Source organism: Hordeum vulgare, chromosome 5H (genome assembly GCF_904849725.1).
Source record: "Hordeum vulgare subsp. vulgare chromosome 5H, MorexV3_pseudomolecules_assembly, whole genome shotgun sequence".
Taxonomy (NCBI): domain Eukaryota; kingdom Viridiplantae; phylum Streptophyta; class Magnoliopsida; order Poales; family Poaceae; genus Hordeum; species Hordeum vulgare.
In genome coordinates, this window is record NC_058522.1 from 583,372,700 (window position 1) to 583,387,857 (window position 15,158).

The window sequence follows — 15,158 nt, forward strand, 5'->3', positions numbered from 1 at the left end:
AGAAACATAAAAGGAAAGGAAAAACAACAGAAAAATAAAAATAAAAACAAAATAAGAAGCTGAAATAGGCAGGCCCAGTTGTGGCTGCCCATGATAAGTACTAACTATTTACCACGTTGTGCGGGAAATAGTGTTTTCCTAGCTGCGTGGGCAGAAAAATCAGTGGGCGGGGTTTGGCGTAAGCGACCCACGTTCCAAATTCTACAGAAATCGTTTTTTGTTTTCTAGGAGATGGACACTTAAAAATTTAGTACCACCCCGGATAGATTTTTGTTCACCGGTGAATGGACCAAAAAACAGAGAAACACACCTTCTTTTATATATATATATATATATTCATATGTTTCTAGGAATTTTAAAAAATGGTTATATATAAGTAAAAGGTTGTATTTTAACTATAGTCCATATCCATATCTATATCTATATATATCCACATCCATATCTATATCTATATCTATATCTATATCTATATCTATATCTATATCTATATTTATATTTATATCTATATCTATATCTATATATATGTATATCTATCTATATCTATTTCGGTTTCTATTTCTCTAAAACCGAAATTATATAAAACTGAATCGTATAAACATATAAACCGAATTCCCAGCCCTATTGATGCCTAGGTAAAATGAGGTACCCCATGTATATTGATGCTCTTCGTCGAGGACTAAACTTTACAATGAGAACAGAATCACCGTGGAATTAATCATGGGGTTGACCACAATAAAGAGAGTGAAATCCATGCGGAGTTGATTTTGGGATTAACCACAATAAAGTGAGCAAAGTGATGGGATTAATAGCAATAAAAGGAGCCAAATCAGTGAGGGATTATAAGCAATAAACGGATCGAAATCATCATGGGATTAAAGGCAATTGAAATCAGCCACAAGATTAGGATCGGATGGCTATGACGTCGTTTGGTACCGTCCCTAAAATCAGGTTATTAGCAATTTAACTTCCTCATTTACTTTTTGATGTTAATTTGACCAAATCTTTCATTCAATGTTCCTCCTAGCAGCGCCTATGGGTCCACCAAGAAAGCAGCCGCAACAACTTATAAAAGGTCGAACTAAAGGGCATCATCAGCATCTCATTTCTAATCTTGTTCTCTTCGGTTCAAGGTCTTCGGAGGTTGGGCCTGCTACATGCAAATCAATGGCCTGCAATCAAACGGGGCCGATTATGAATCAAGGACATGGGGAAACTAGTTATGCCCACAACTCTAGTATTCAGGTATTTTCTCCTTTATTGATTAATGTGGTAGTGTTGTTACTACGGTCTCCTGAAACATCGCTTTCGAATACTTTCTCACCTAGAATTGTTCATAATATATGTTATATTCAACACAACGTGGTTGATATTACAAGGCAATCTAAAGTGCCTACAAAGGAGAAAAAACACCTTCTAATCATTTTTGAAGTGTTTTCTTAAAAAGCATCGTCCATTTTCTACACTTTGGACAAATACAATCACGCACGTCCAAGTCATCTAATTGTCTCGAGCATAGGGACAAGTTCAAGGATGTGGATGTGGTAAACGAGTGAAGGTGAGTCTTTTCAGTGAGTCCATGTCTCTACATGAGACTAGAGTGGGTGGTGTAGTCCATAGGGTGGTGTGATCTAGAAGGTAACCAACATGTATCTCGCTAGATTGGATGGTGACGTCCACAGGGTCGTGTATTCCACAAAGTTGAAACCATGGTTGGGTTGTCCGAGGTATATTTAAATTAGTTGCAAAAAAGCTAGTCAATAATTTGACAACTTGCAGTGCAAGATAGATGAGTTGACAAGATATTAATCTACATTGAGAAAGCGCACAAGTAAATGATAAGTCAAAAATAGAAAGAGGTTGTTATAGACATTGTTAAGAAAATTGTTAACTGGTAGCTACTTGGTTGTGTGGCGAATAGGGGAATAATAGGATAATATCCAAGTTAACTAATTAATCGAATAATTTGTTAGTTTATCGGCTACTCGGTGACCCTACAAATAGGTATTAGTCACTAAGTTAACCAATTAACTATACAAATTCTTAAACAATGGTTATAGATAATCTTGTCTACTAAATTACTTAGTTTCCATGTGTACCAAACTTGGTTTCTACGTGGTGTAGTAGTCATATTGGAGTTGACTTGCGTGCCATGTTGCTAATAGGCATGTAAGAGCAAGTACAATAAGGTACAGTCAGCAGGCTGTAAGGATTAAAATACTATATTTTTGCTGAGTTAGATGAGAGAGAAGAGGAGAAAGAAGGGAAGCGGGCTCTTCGTGAAGAGCCAGCTCTAGCACGTGCTCCTAAGTGCTTTGTGAGAATGAAAGGTGGGCCATATACGATAAAAGTAGTACTCTTTTACAGCTAACTATTGTACAAACTAGCTATAAGGTGAGTTATAAGAATGATTATAGCCAGCAGTTGGCTATACTATTAACCATGCTCTAAGTTTGACTAGCAAAATAGTCTATCAAAAATACAATGCTATGCTAGCCCAATAACCATCAGTCAAGACCCAAATAGGTCCACATTGATTCTTTCAATACATAACATCCCATTAGTGTTGCACTTATCCTTCTTACCACCCTCGATTACGGTGGCCTCAGTGCTAACACAATCACAACTTATTTCAATGTTGTCAATCCTAAGGCGTATATCTCGGCATAAAATGATAAATATGTTTTTTCCGTGAGCTTCGGCAAGGTGTGCATGCATGGTTATAGATTATTTTTCCGTGTTTAATCCTAGTTTTGCTGGGGTGTTCATTTCCAATCCAAAACGGCACCGGTATGAAAGAAAGACAAACCATGCACTATTGATTAAGGTTGCACTCCACATAGCATTTTTAAAACGGTTGACCGATAAAATAACATGATATTTATATTCTACACGTTTTTCTAATAATATTCCATATATCTCTACTATTATAAAGTTCCCAGTTGTGGTGAGTTCACCCAGAACAACGTTGGAACTCGGAACCATCGCACCACCACAACCTATATGCATGTCACTGTAGGTCTATTAAATTACGAGACACTGTACTGAGCTGTATGCTTCTCCCATTGGCTTAAGGATATGCCTACTAATCCCACCGCCACCTTCTATATTGTTTTTGACATGGCTACCTCCTGTAGCGGTGCACCAAAACGAGCTCTCTATGCACCCACCCGACCAAAACCTCGTCGTCTCCCAAGTCTCAAGGGTTGCTTCTGTTAATTAATCTGTCGTGTATGTGTGACGAGAACCAACGGTCCTAGCTCCTTTGCACCTGCCCATTCTGGTGATAACGTCAGCTCTAAGAGCATCTATGACTGGACATTGTAAATATCCCCTCATATTTAAGATGAATATGAGGGCTTGCGGACAGTCCTGGACGTATAGGGATAATATGAGGGATCCAGTTAGGTCATTTTTTTTTTCTTCTCTCTCCTGTCCGGTCATTTACCGGGCGCGTCCGCGAACGTATGAGGGGTCATTTGATGGGTCCGGCTGTAGATGTTCTAATGCAACAGCTAGAGCCCAACTATTGTGTGAAGTATAATATCGTTTGACGATTAGACATATTTTATCTATATTTGTGTTATATAAATAAAATCAACGACGATTGATAATGTAATCATAATTTGAACAATTATTTAGTGTTACATATTGCACTCGCAAACTTGTAGTTATATTGCTCTTACAACTAAGATCTGTGTGCTTTATGGCTCCGTAGCAAAGCACGGTCACTATACTAGTAACATGGTAAATTTGGACTTCGGATTGTTAAGATATGGATATTTCAAAAGGCACTTGATGTGCACTCCAATTTTATTAACCCAATTATCTGGGGCTTTACTGCAAAAGCGAAATGCAACCTCAAAACTGCTATGCCGGTTGATTACCAGAAATATCAGAGGTTTCCTAAACAACGAAAGTCTAACTTAAAAATCGATTGCGGGTTGACTTAAAAAATCATAGAGGTTTTTGCATAATATCATGACGTGCCAAAAATACTTATTCTCCCCTAATAATAAAGCGCGCAGCGCTTCTGGCGTCCGTCGTCGGTCATTTTGCAGAAAAGCCCTCGCAGTTTCAGGTAATTAACCCGCAGTCCAATTTTAAATCAAAACGAACCGTTTTCTATCATTTTGCAGAAAAGTCCTCACAATTTTAGATAATCAACCCGCGGTCCATCTTTTAGTCACAGCCGAAGCTTTTTTTTTTTGCATTTTTCAGAAAAATCCCTGATGTTTCAGGTAATCAACCCGCCGTCCCTATTTAAGTCAGCCAAAACGTTTTTTTATTTTAACAAAAAAAACCCTGACTTTTTAGTTAATCAATCCATATTTTATGTAAAACAAAATTATCCATATCTTTTAAACCGTAACTCCGATTTTAACATGTTATATATGAAATTTGATTGAAAAAATGTGTAAAATCTAAATAGGATGTTATTTTTAGCTGTTGAATAATTCTTAAATATTATTTTTGGTGCAAACTTAATTTGTAGTGCACGGTCCTTTTTTTTCCTCTCTTTCCGGCGACCATACGAATTGCAATAAATATCCATTAAATTAAAACCAAATTGACAGGAAAGAAAACATCGTTAACCACACATGCACACCTTTGGAAAATCTCGTGGGAAGAAACAACATATTTCTCATCTTATTCCGAGTGATTGTACATTTAAACACGTTTTCGTTGTGTGAGCACTGAGGCCATCGTCGACAACACAAATGTGATGACATGTGAAAATATATTGTGTTCAAAACGTGTGTTATTTTTTCTTCCGTTGGAACGCACGAGTTTTTTTGCTAGTCATATTACTACGTACAGATGCGGATTCAGGCCCAGGCAGCCCGGGCAGCTGCCTGGTGTGTGGTGTGTGGATGCAGTTTTCTTCATTGGTCGTTGCTACAGTGATGTATTGTAGCTATAGTGATGTACTGTAGCTATAGTGCTCGAAGATGGCTTGGGACGGCCTGGGGCTTGCCGTATTCCCAGGTCGGCCACTAACTAGGTATATACTTGCTCGCTTCCTCTGTACTTAAATAATTATTAGCAAAAGGACCCGTGCGTTGCAATGGGACAAAAAAATACGTGATAATTTTTTAAATCAATAAATATTTATGAATGAAAAACTATTTTATAAATCACAAACCATTGTTTTTTTGAACTTTTAGAATATTTTTCCATTCATGATCATTTTTAGAATTGACAAAAATTTACACAATTTCATTATAAAAAGTACTTCATGAACTTAAAAAAATCATGAACATTGTTTGATTTCTCGAATATTTGTTTTCAAAATTTCAAACATTCTCTGTAAAATCGCGAGTATTTTTGAATCCACAAACATTTTATAATTTATTAAATATTTTATTTCAAAATTCCCACTTTTTAAAAAATTTGAAATTTTTGTGAAGCCTCAAATTATTTAAAGTAGAAAAAAAACAAAAAAGGAAAACAAAAAGTAAAAAAATAAAAAACAAAATGTAAAAGACAGGCCGTCTTGACATGAAGAATCTGGGCCCTTCATCCAGGATCAGATGGCCGAGCCATCCAAGAAGAATCTGGGTCCTTCTTCTTCCCCTTTACTCCAGGTCGAGGGGCGAGGCTTCTCCCTCCCTATCGCACGCCCCCGCCGTAAACCTCTAGCTCGCACACCGTCGCCTCCTTCCCTCCCAGAGATCTTCCCTGCCCACCTGCAACGCCGCTGCTACTTGCCCCTTCCTCCTTCGCCGCCTCACCTCCTTAAACAAATTTAAGTCAAGAATTTTGGGACAGATGGAGTATTTAGAAACGAAGGAAGTACATTTTTTGGTTGACGGGTCCTCAAGAGCAGTGTGCTGTACAGCAAACGTCATTGCTGCAAAAGTCCTAACAGAAAATTCTAACGTCGGAGAACAATCCCCAACATGACTAACTGTCTACACTAACTTTCCAATCTGATGTCTAAACGATCTTTACGTGCATATCCGACAACACATGCAACTAATCTCAGTTTATGGCTACAGGGCAAAAGTCAGCTAGGAGTCCTATTACAATTAAATTAGTAATCCAATTAATATGGACCAGGAGTATCTAATTAGCACTAAATTCAAAGGGCACCAGAACAAGATGGTTGGTTGCATCTAGCAAATATATGGGTGAAAGCAAATGGCTAGATCAAATCAACCATAGGCAAAAGTGGTTTGTCTTGTGATTTCTCTGAGAAGCATTTTGCAGATTAAAAGACCAAAAGCAAACACAAACACATATTACATCCAAGTGGCATTCAGATTTCACGACATCGCAATAAATACCAAAGCAAACACATACGCTCGTGCATAACAACCAGTAGCACATATCAACTGGGTAGAAACCCCTCATGTAGCAGGCTAAAGAACGACAGATAAGTTTGTCGCATCACTGAAGTTGGGCATTACAAGTTCAGTCTGTCCAAGCTTTGTTCACTGGACCAAGAGCCGATGGTACCAAAATGCTAGCATCCTAATGCACTCGCAAATCCCACATTAGGGCTTGGGTGACAGGGCCAGCTCGAACTTGGGGCTCTTCTCAATGGCCTTGGTGTCAACCTCGGTGGAGAAGGTGATGAGAGACATGGGCCTCCACGCGTGTTGGATGAGAGCACTTACGATGCCAAAGTTGTTGTAGCGCCCCTTCAGGGTGGTCAGGGGGTCCAGCTCGTGCTGCGTCCCGACAGTGATGGTGTTCTCGTTGCTCGAGAAGCTGTGAGCAATCTCTGCTCCCACAGCAGTGGTGAGCTGCACATGGTGGTAGTGGGAAGCAGCCAGGGTGTTTCCCTTCTTGTTCCTGGATTTGATGATTGAACACCATAAGTACTACATTTATGAATACTATATAGGCCAAATTAGGTCTGCGTCATGCAGAAGATCATGCAAAGACAGAAACAGGTGCTCTTTGACCCTCCTTCGGCAATAAAATAATCGGATTCAGAAGCTAACAATAAAGACTGGTAAGGGCAATTGGGAATTGTAGAATGTAAACGACATGTTAAGATCAGAAATCAAACAACTACAGATCTACCAAAGCTAACAGTACACCAAAACACTGGAAGAAACAACTTACAACATCAACGAAGCAGTAAGATCTTGGTTAGTGTGGCTCACTCTAGCATTGTACTTGGTGAAGTCCCCAGAGGCAGTATCAAATGCAACATCAAGACCAAAAGCAAGAGCCTTAGTCCCAATTACACCAGAAATGTTAACAAGAGGGTTTGGATTTAGGCCAACACTGCCGTTGATGCCAAGATGGGGATGCAAGTATTGAAGTTCAGCCTAAAACCACGAGAATTCAGATTTGTTCTAAATATTTATCAGGCTACAAAAGTGAGAATTGGTAATACAAAAGCGATGTTTGCACCCATAGTTAGCAAGAATTCATATGCACACTAAGAGGACATCAGAAAGATAGTTCAACACTGATACAAAAGTAACAACTTTGATTTAACTCAAAATTGATCAACCGGCGTGTCAACAAATGGAGCTATAGAATTCAGTGAAGTATGTACTCATGTACTCCTTGTGATTCAAAGAGTAAACTTCCAATGACAGCACTACCTCTCACATCCTTTAGCAGCGGGACTCCATTGATTAAATCATGCTGGTGTAAAAAGAGAAAGTGATTACTACAGGGCAGTTATAGATTAGCCACTAGGAAAAAAGGCAATTACAAATGGAAAAGTAAGCAGGCATATTTGTCCATTGCTTAGTGTAAAGAGAGAGCACAAGCAACCATGCATTTTCTATCACTGATAGATAGCCCAGTTCATGCTTAACAGAGACCCATCGCCGACCCGATGCACCTTGAGGCAGATTTTCCTTTGTATCTTGACTGATATGCTGCATAAAAGTGTTGTTTACCATCCATAGTAATTAGATTTCGGTCAAAGTCACCATGCAATTAAGCATATACGATCTCTACAATGACTTGTAACATTATATACCTGTAGAACTTCTTCATATACAACTCTCTCATCACAACCAAGAGATCTATTTTCCACGTTTGGATGGCTTTGCATGCCAAAGCCATTGGAAACTTCAGCATGATTTACTTGATTAAAGGATGACATCAACTGAGGAAACATCCCATATGTATGCGGGTTTCCATATGTGTGGCCATCATCTGACAATTTGAACAGGGGAAAAGGTTAATTTTGGTAGTCAAAGGCTGCACCAGTGCCTTTTTAATAATTCCTAATTGTTAGAGCAAATCAAGGATAAATCTAGTGTAATCAGCATCATCATTTTCCTTCTCATATGAGGAATTATAGAGCATCACCAAACAGTTTCGCACAAAGGAACAAATCCATCAGCTTCAAGTCATGTAGGGATAGCCACTGCTCACAAAGTAGTTTTACTCGAAACAACAACTGAGAAGAAAGATCTAACATGGAAGATATCATCTCACTGCAACCAGTAGATCACAAAGTAGTTTTACTCGAAACAACAACTGAGAAGAAAGATCTAACATGGAAGATATCATCTCACTGCAACCAGTAGACTGGTTCATCACCTCCTTCTACATAGGGTCCTTCTCAATCCAAAACTCCATGTGTTAATCCGGTTTATCACAGTACGTGTGTTAGCTGGCAACGGCACCCTTGAGGCCTTCCCAGCGATAGTTGCACGGTTCACCTGCACTCAGAGGCTGTTGCTTATTGGTTTCCCCATCCACTCAGGCCACAAGATGAAATTCAATTTAAAAAAAAATTGACTTGTGATTTCTTATATTATCCAAATCGATGGCAGATTATATGACCCTCACTATTACTTAGGTGGGCATCCACGGTTAGGTTTCAGGGGGAGAAGACTCACCATGGGTGGCCTGTGGATCCCAAGCGACGGTGGGAAGGCGAGCCATTTTGTCGGGGCGCCGATGTTGTGCGGCGCGGCGAAACGATAATGATGGCAACAACTCCTCCGTGTGGATGCATCCGACGGCGGCCAGATGGAGACGGCCACCTTCCTCCCGTGCGAGCATGGTCGGCGACAGCCAGATGGAGGTGGCCTCGCTCCTCTCGCGCGAGCATGGCCGGTGGCGGCCAGATGGAGATGTAGGCAACCTCCCTCCCCTCGCACGAGCACGGCGAGTGGCGACGTACCCGTGGCCGGCGAGCCCGAGCGCCGGGAGCATGCGACGAAGGCCGTGGAGGCAGGTGCCGTAGTTCCGGGACCAATAACGATTGTCGAAGGCGTCGTAGGTGGCCTGCGCGAGGTCACCGTACCTGAGTATCTCCCCGCGGAGGCCGGCGTTGAGCGGCTCGAGGAGTGCCGCATCCCACCCGCCGCCACGGGCGAGCTTAGCCTTAGCGTGCGGGCCGACCGGAGGCGGCAGCGAAGACGTCAGGGGCTTCACGGCAACAGCTATGGCAACAGAGATGCTAGTGAACTGGAGGAGGCGCTTGAAGACGGCGGGCAGGCGACCACCGGCCATCGACATCGACGGGCACAGTTGAGATCGCTCGCCGGCGCTCCCTCCTGCATCGCCCCTCACCTCGCCACAGTTGGAGAGGGAGCGTCTGAGCATCTGGATAAGATGGAGCGATTGAAATTCTTACAAATGTAGGGGCTTTTTGAAAAAATGAAGCGTTTTCTCATATCCACATATGATCATAAGATATGCATGAGAAAATGTCCATCATCACTATCGTATGTCTTTCAACATGCAAGCATCTCACTTCATCACGGCATGCATGAAAAACTGAACCAGTTTAACATGCAAACATAGATGAGAATTTTCATAACTGTATAGTAATCAAACATAATATTATGTATTTTTAGTTTCAACCTTTTATATTATTACTTCAAATATTCATGTTTTGTATCACGAATCACATCAAAATATGTTGCAAAATATTCCCGCAACAATGTGGAGGGAACCATCTAGTTTATATAGAGAGTAAGGCTGCATAAGACTGTAACTCGAGAAAAAAGATAATAAGTAAAAGAAGGGGTGTGACACAGGGACTTGTCAAAAGTTTCTTTGTGTGTACATATATTGATCTAGTTTCATATGATCGATCCATGGACGAATCCTAACATCGAATACAAGAACGGTTGTGAATAACCATGGTAGTGTATTGCCACTAGGCCAACGAGTATTAATTTTTGAGCCGAGGATCATCTGCTCCCAGTGATAAATTCAAAATCCAATACTACAAAGATGTTCGAGTGTATTTGACCGTATCCGGTTATCTAAGGAGCTAGTGGCATCCAAGACAAAATCGGTCCAAATGGTGCCGGTAATAAACTTTCTCACATACCCAGAATTTGTCTTGTTCGCTGAGTGATACTTAGATGTCCAACCACGATGAAATTCGGCACCAACATCATGCATTGAAACATCTTTCATGCAAAAGCATTTATACATAAAAAATAATTCTTTCTGAATTTACTGTTTACCTCCAGGAGCAGATGCACCCGAGAGCAGAAATGCCCTAGACCAATAATTAAATTGATGCTACTAAGGCCCTGTTTGGAACCATAATAGATTATGATAATCTGGATTATGAAGATAGACTATATAATCTGGTTTATAAAAATAATCCAGGTGGACATGTTTGGAGGTCAGATTATATAAACTGTAATTCAGGTTTACATTGCATAATGATCTGTTTGCCCTCTGTTTTATTAAAAAAAAAGGAGGGCCGTGGTGGTAGGAATGTAATTATCTCCAACTTTACAAGGGTAATGAGTCATTAGCAATCCATAATCTGATTTTAGCTGGTATAGAGTAGATTGTGAGTTTTTAATAATCTATCCATCTAGTTTTTATAATCTACATCATAAGCTGTCCTGTTTGAAGACATAATAGATTATAAAAACTGGATTATATAATCTGGATGGTTCCAAACAGGGCCTTAACAAAGCATGAGTATGTTAGTAGCTATAGAGATATACATGGGAAAGTACCATTATTTGTGTTCCAGCCTATCCGCACAACACGAAGGCAAGAATAACCTGGTCGGCACGGTGGGCTTCGGCCCTTTAATGTACTCTCTATCTACTTAAATACTTGTAGCTAAGAAGAACTAGAGAACGGAAGAAAGAGGCTCAGGCTGACTGAAAGTTGCGTCATAGGCTGGCCTCCATGTGTTGGAACTAATCTTGTTATTAGTGCTAAGTTTTGATTATTAGAATTTGTGAGTCATACATGTAGTCGAGTTTGAGACGTGAGACTGCGGCAATGTGAGCACGTGGAGTTGTGATCACGTGTGCACATGCAAGCTAAGTGTGTTTAGTTAGTTGAGATATTCCTGGTTAAGATAGAGAGGGTGCATGTGCGGGCATCTATCAGATGTTGCATGCATCGTTGCTTGACCAAGCTTCATAGCTGTTAGATAGGCTCAGATGTGGACCGAGTATTCAGCTCAGAAGGAGGGTGACGGCCGAATCGTGGGGCGTTGCCAATGGGTTGTTACTCGTGGCCTAAGTTGCCGGCTAGTGGAGAGGAGATCAACAGTAGTAGTACGTGTGTGCCTCTATTTAAAGTCTTGTAAGTTAATGAGAAAAAGCAGCCGGTTGGGCACAGAAACAATGTAGCCACTCTGATGCACCATGGAGAAAATGCTTCATGACAAAGTCATGTTTCTTTCTCCCTGGTGCATGTGTGTGTGTGTTCTTCATGAGGAGTGGAGAGCGAAGATAGAGATTCAGAGAAGAGTGAGCTGTGAGAGATACTGGTTCGAGAGATTGTGAGGTAGAAGAAGAAAAGCGGCGTTGCAAGAGGAAGCGACGCCAACATTTGGTATCAGAGTATGGTTATCTTGGACGTGGTTTTGCCATGCCGGAGGCGTGCCGGCGAGGGCAGCGTTCGTCGGCGGCCGAACAAAGCTCCGGACCTTGTGTCGGCCTATTGAGGTGCGCGGTGGTGTGGCTGTTCTGGCGGACGCGGTGGTGGCGGCGCGGCGGACTCCATGTGAGGTGGAGGTCGTCGGCGCAAGGTGGACGCCGTTGGCGGCGTGATGCTGCTAGCGGCCGATGCGTGTATCCATCTTCGTCGAGCTGCGTCATGGTGATGGAGAAAGGTATGTTGCCCCGTAAGTTGTGTCACTGGCGGCAAGGAGGTGATGGCCATGGAGCGGAGGACATTGCCATAAGGAGTTTCATGTGCGAGTCGTCGACAAGGTGCGTCATCGTCGGCAACATGAAGGTGAGTCACTGGCGAGTTGTGGCACCGGTGGCGAACATGGAGCTTAGTCACCGGCGAGTTGTGGCACCGGTGGCGACCATGGAGGCGAGTCATCGGCGAGTTGCGGCACCGGTGACGAAAATGGAGGTGAGTCATCGGCGAATTGCGGCATCGATGGCGAATATGAGACAACGAGTGTATCGCGGTGGCACGCTCGCGGTGAAGGTGTAGGAGGTGTGGCTCTCATTGAAGCAAGCGGCAATGACGACAATCGGCGTGACAAGATGGCATTGGCGACCGTCTCTGTGTTACACCGACAACATTGACGATCATGGGCTTCAAGAGAGAAATAAATTAACAAGATTAGGGAGGTGAATGTCGAAACTAATCTTGTTATTAGTGCTAAGTTTTGATTATTAGAATTTGTGAGTCATACATGTAGTCGAGTTTGAGACGTGAGGCTGCGGCAATGTGAGCACGTGGAGTTGTGATCACGTGTGCATATGCAAGCTAAGTGTGTTTAGTTAGTTGAGATATTCCTGGTTAAGATAGAGAGGGTGCATGTGCGGGCATCTATCAGATGTTGCATGCATAGTTGCTTGACCAAGCTCCATAGCTGTTAGATAGGCTCAGATGTGGACCGAGTATTCAGCTCAGAAGGAGGGTGACGGTCGAATCGTGGGGCGTTGCCAATGGGTTGTTACTCGTGGCCTAAGCTGCCGGCTAGTGGAGTGGAGATCAGTAGTAGTAGTACGTGTGTGCCGCTATTTAAAGTCTTGTAATTTAATGAGAAAAAGCAGCCGGTTGGGCACAGAAACAATGTAGCCACTCTGATGCACCATGGAGAAAATGCTTCATGACAAAGTCATGTTTCTTTCTCCCTGGTGCATGTGTGTGTTCTTCACGAGGAGTGGAGAGCGAAGATAGAGATTCAGAGAAGAGTGAGCTGTGAGAGATACTGGTTCGAGAGATTGTGAGGTAGAAGAAGAGATTGTGAGGTAGAAGAAGAAAACTCCACCTTAAACACCATTTTGAGGCATTTGGAAAAACGCCCCGGTCAAAATGCATGCCTTCTTTCAACATCCGTGTTTGTAGTGATTACGGACATTTAAACTGAGCAGAATAGAGATAGATTTCGTTTTTCTGATTAAGTACATGTCAACTGCAGAACGCTGAGCAGAAGAAGATGAAAGCCCTGATTGAAGCGGTCATCGTAGAACTATGCAGCAACACCGGCACCTTGCTGTCCGGAAAGATGGTGATCGCGGACTTGGGCTGCTCCACTGGTCCAAACGCGCTTGCACTGGTGTCGGTTGCTATTGAGGCAATCCACTCTCACTGTCTTCAGTTCCAGCAACCACCACCAGAAGTCTCTGTGTTCCTTAACGATCTTCCTGAGAATGACTTCAACACGGTGGTGAAGAGCCTCGTCACTCTCCGTCAAAGCAACGATCCTGTTGTCGTGACCGGTATCACACCAGGATCGTTTTATGAGCGGCTCTTCACTAGTGAATCTGTGCATCTTGTTTGCTCGTCCAATAGCTTGCATTGGCTCTCGAAGGTGTGAGTCTGATTCTACTTTGATGGATCGTTCCTATTGCATTACTCGTCAACTCTTTAAGCACAACATTATCTTTACAGGCTCCAGAAGAACTAACAAGGAATCTCATCCCAGCATATGACATTGATGAGCATTCCAGGCATGAAAGGCTTCCTATAGTGCTCGGGGCCTATACAGAACAGTTCAGGAAGGATTTCACACTTTTTCTGGAGCTGAGAGCCAAAGAGTTGGTCTCAGGAGGTCGTATTATTATTTCACTACTAGGGAGGTGTTCTAATGTACTCGACAAAAAATTCCCTTACCTTTTAGAAATTGTTTCCCAGATTCTATGTGTCATGGTCTCGGAGGTACATTTCTTTATTTTCTTTTCTAACATTTATCTTTTGCAATCGACGGTGCTAGTATTGCATTTGACCTCATGATCTTATGGTAATATTAACAGGGTGTGATTGATAAAGAGAAGTTTGATTCTTTCTATGGGCTAATGTATGAACCTTCCGACGAAGAACTAAGAGAGATCATCCAAGAAGAGGGCTCCTTTTCAATCAGAGAGATGCGGGAAAATGATCCTAGAACCAATATGAAAGCTACACTCAACACACCACACAAGTTCGCAATGTTTTTGAGATCTTTGTTTGAGCCAGTATTAGTCCAACATTTTGGATATGTTATGGATGAATTCGTGAGGACCGCGGAGCGGCGGTATATCCATGAGGGAAGCTTCCAAGACGAGCTTGCCAGATGCCCTTATGTTATGTTGGTTGTATCCCTTGCAAAGGCTTGATTATCATGTACTTAAAGGTACATCACATTTGACAATGGTGAATCTCATGCTTTCTTCCAGGCCAAAAGTTTGGTCTAATAATATATGTTAGAACTAATCTTGCCATATAATAAAATATGCATGCATGAGAAAGAATAAGTCATAGTGAGTTGGATGATGAGGGACGTCATGAAACCTTAGCCAAGAATAATATGATGTCATGGAATATTTCATCACTCAGTAGTTATCCCTAGCTATATATGATGTGTCTCTACTTGGGTATGAGTTGTGCATTAGATGAGCTAGCTCTGAGTTCCGCTATTGTCGCAATGTCGGTATTGTCTCAGGTGGGTCATTGCACCAGCCCTATAGGCTCCATATAAGGAGATGCACCTCATATGTAACATGTAAGCTTGTGCTATTGAAATAAACCTAAAGAGCTTCACAACATTTCCTTGTGTGCATGTGTGTGTGAGAAAACATCGAGAGCCCTGGGTTGAGAACCTAGTGGTTCTAACGATTCGCATCGGATACATGTGTATTAGGCTATTAGCATGGATCAGATATGGAAAAAGAGTAACTATTTCTCTTAGATATGATATGCTCACAAAGAGCAACTACTTGGCATGGTCTATCAAGATGAAAGTGTCAAACCGTGCCCAAGGGGTTTGAGATGTTGTTGAGCTAAAAGATCCT

General features: G+C 41.9%; 1 protein-coding gene across 1 annotated transcript; it reads left to right on the top strand.

Annotated features, from left to right (window-relative positions):
• Positions 1-629: 629 nt before the first annotated feature.
• Positions 630-14,851, top strand: LOC123395208 (probable methyltransferase TCM_000336). The gene is made up of 5 exons (XM_045090153.1): positions 630-948; positions 1,028-1,242; positions 13,307-13,699; positions 13,780-14,046; positions 14,142-14,851. The coding sequence occupies exons 2-5, from the start codon at positions 1,033-1,035 to the stop codon at positions 14,481-14,483; spliced, it is 1,212 nt and encodes a 403-aa protein (XP_044946088.1). The 5' UTR covers positions 630-948; positions 1,028-1,032; the 3' UTR covers positions 14,484-14,851.
• The last annotated feature ends 307 nt before the right edge of the window (positions 14,852-15,158 follow it).

What these genes read in the sequence shown, in the direction of transcription:
- LOC123395208 (XM_045090153.1), top strand. Translation starts at nt 1,033, where the DNA reads ATGGGTCCACCAAGAAAGCAGCCGCAACAACTTATAAAAGGTCGAACT. An exon ending in CCCACAACTCTAGTATTCAG is followed by an intron (nt 1,243 to 13,306) that starts GTATTTTCTCCT and finishes TGTCAACTGCAG; the next exon opens with AACGCTGAGCAGAAGAAGAT. An exon ending in GCTTGCATTGGCTCTCGAAG is followed by an intron (nt 13,700 to 13,779) that starts GTGTGAGTCTGA and finishes TTATCTTTACAG; the next exon opens with GCTCCAGAAGAACTAACAAG.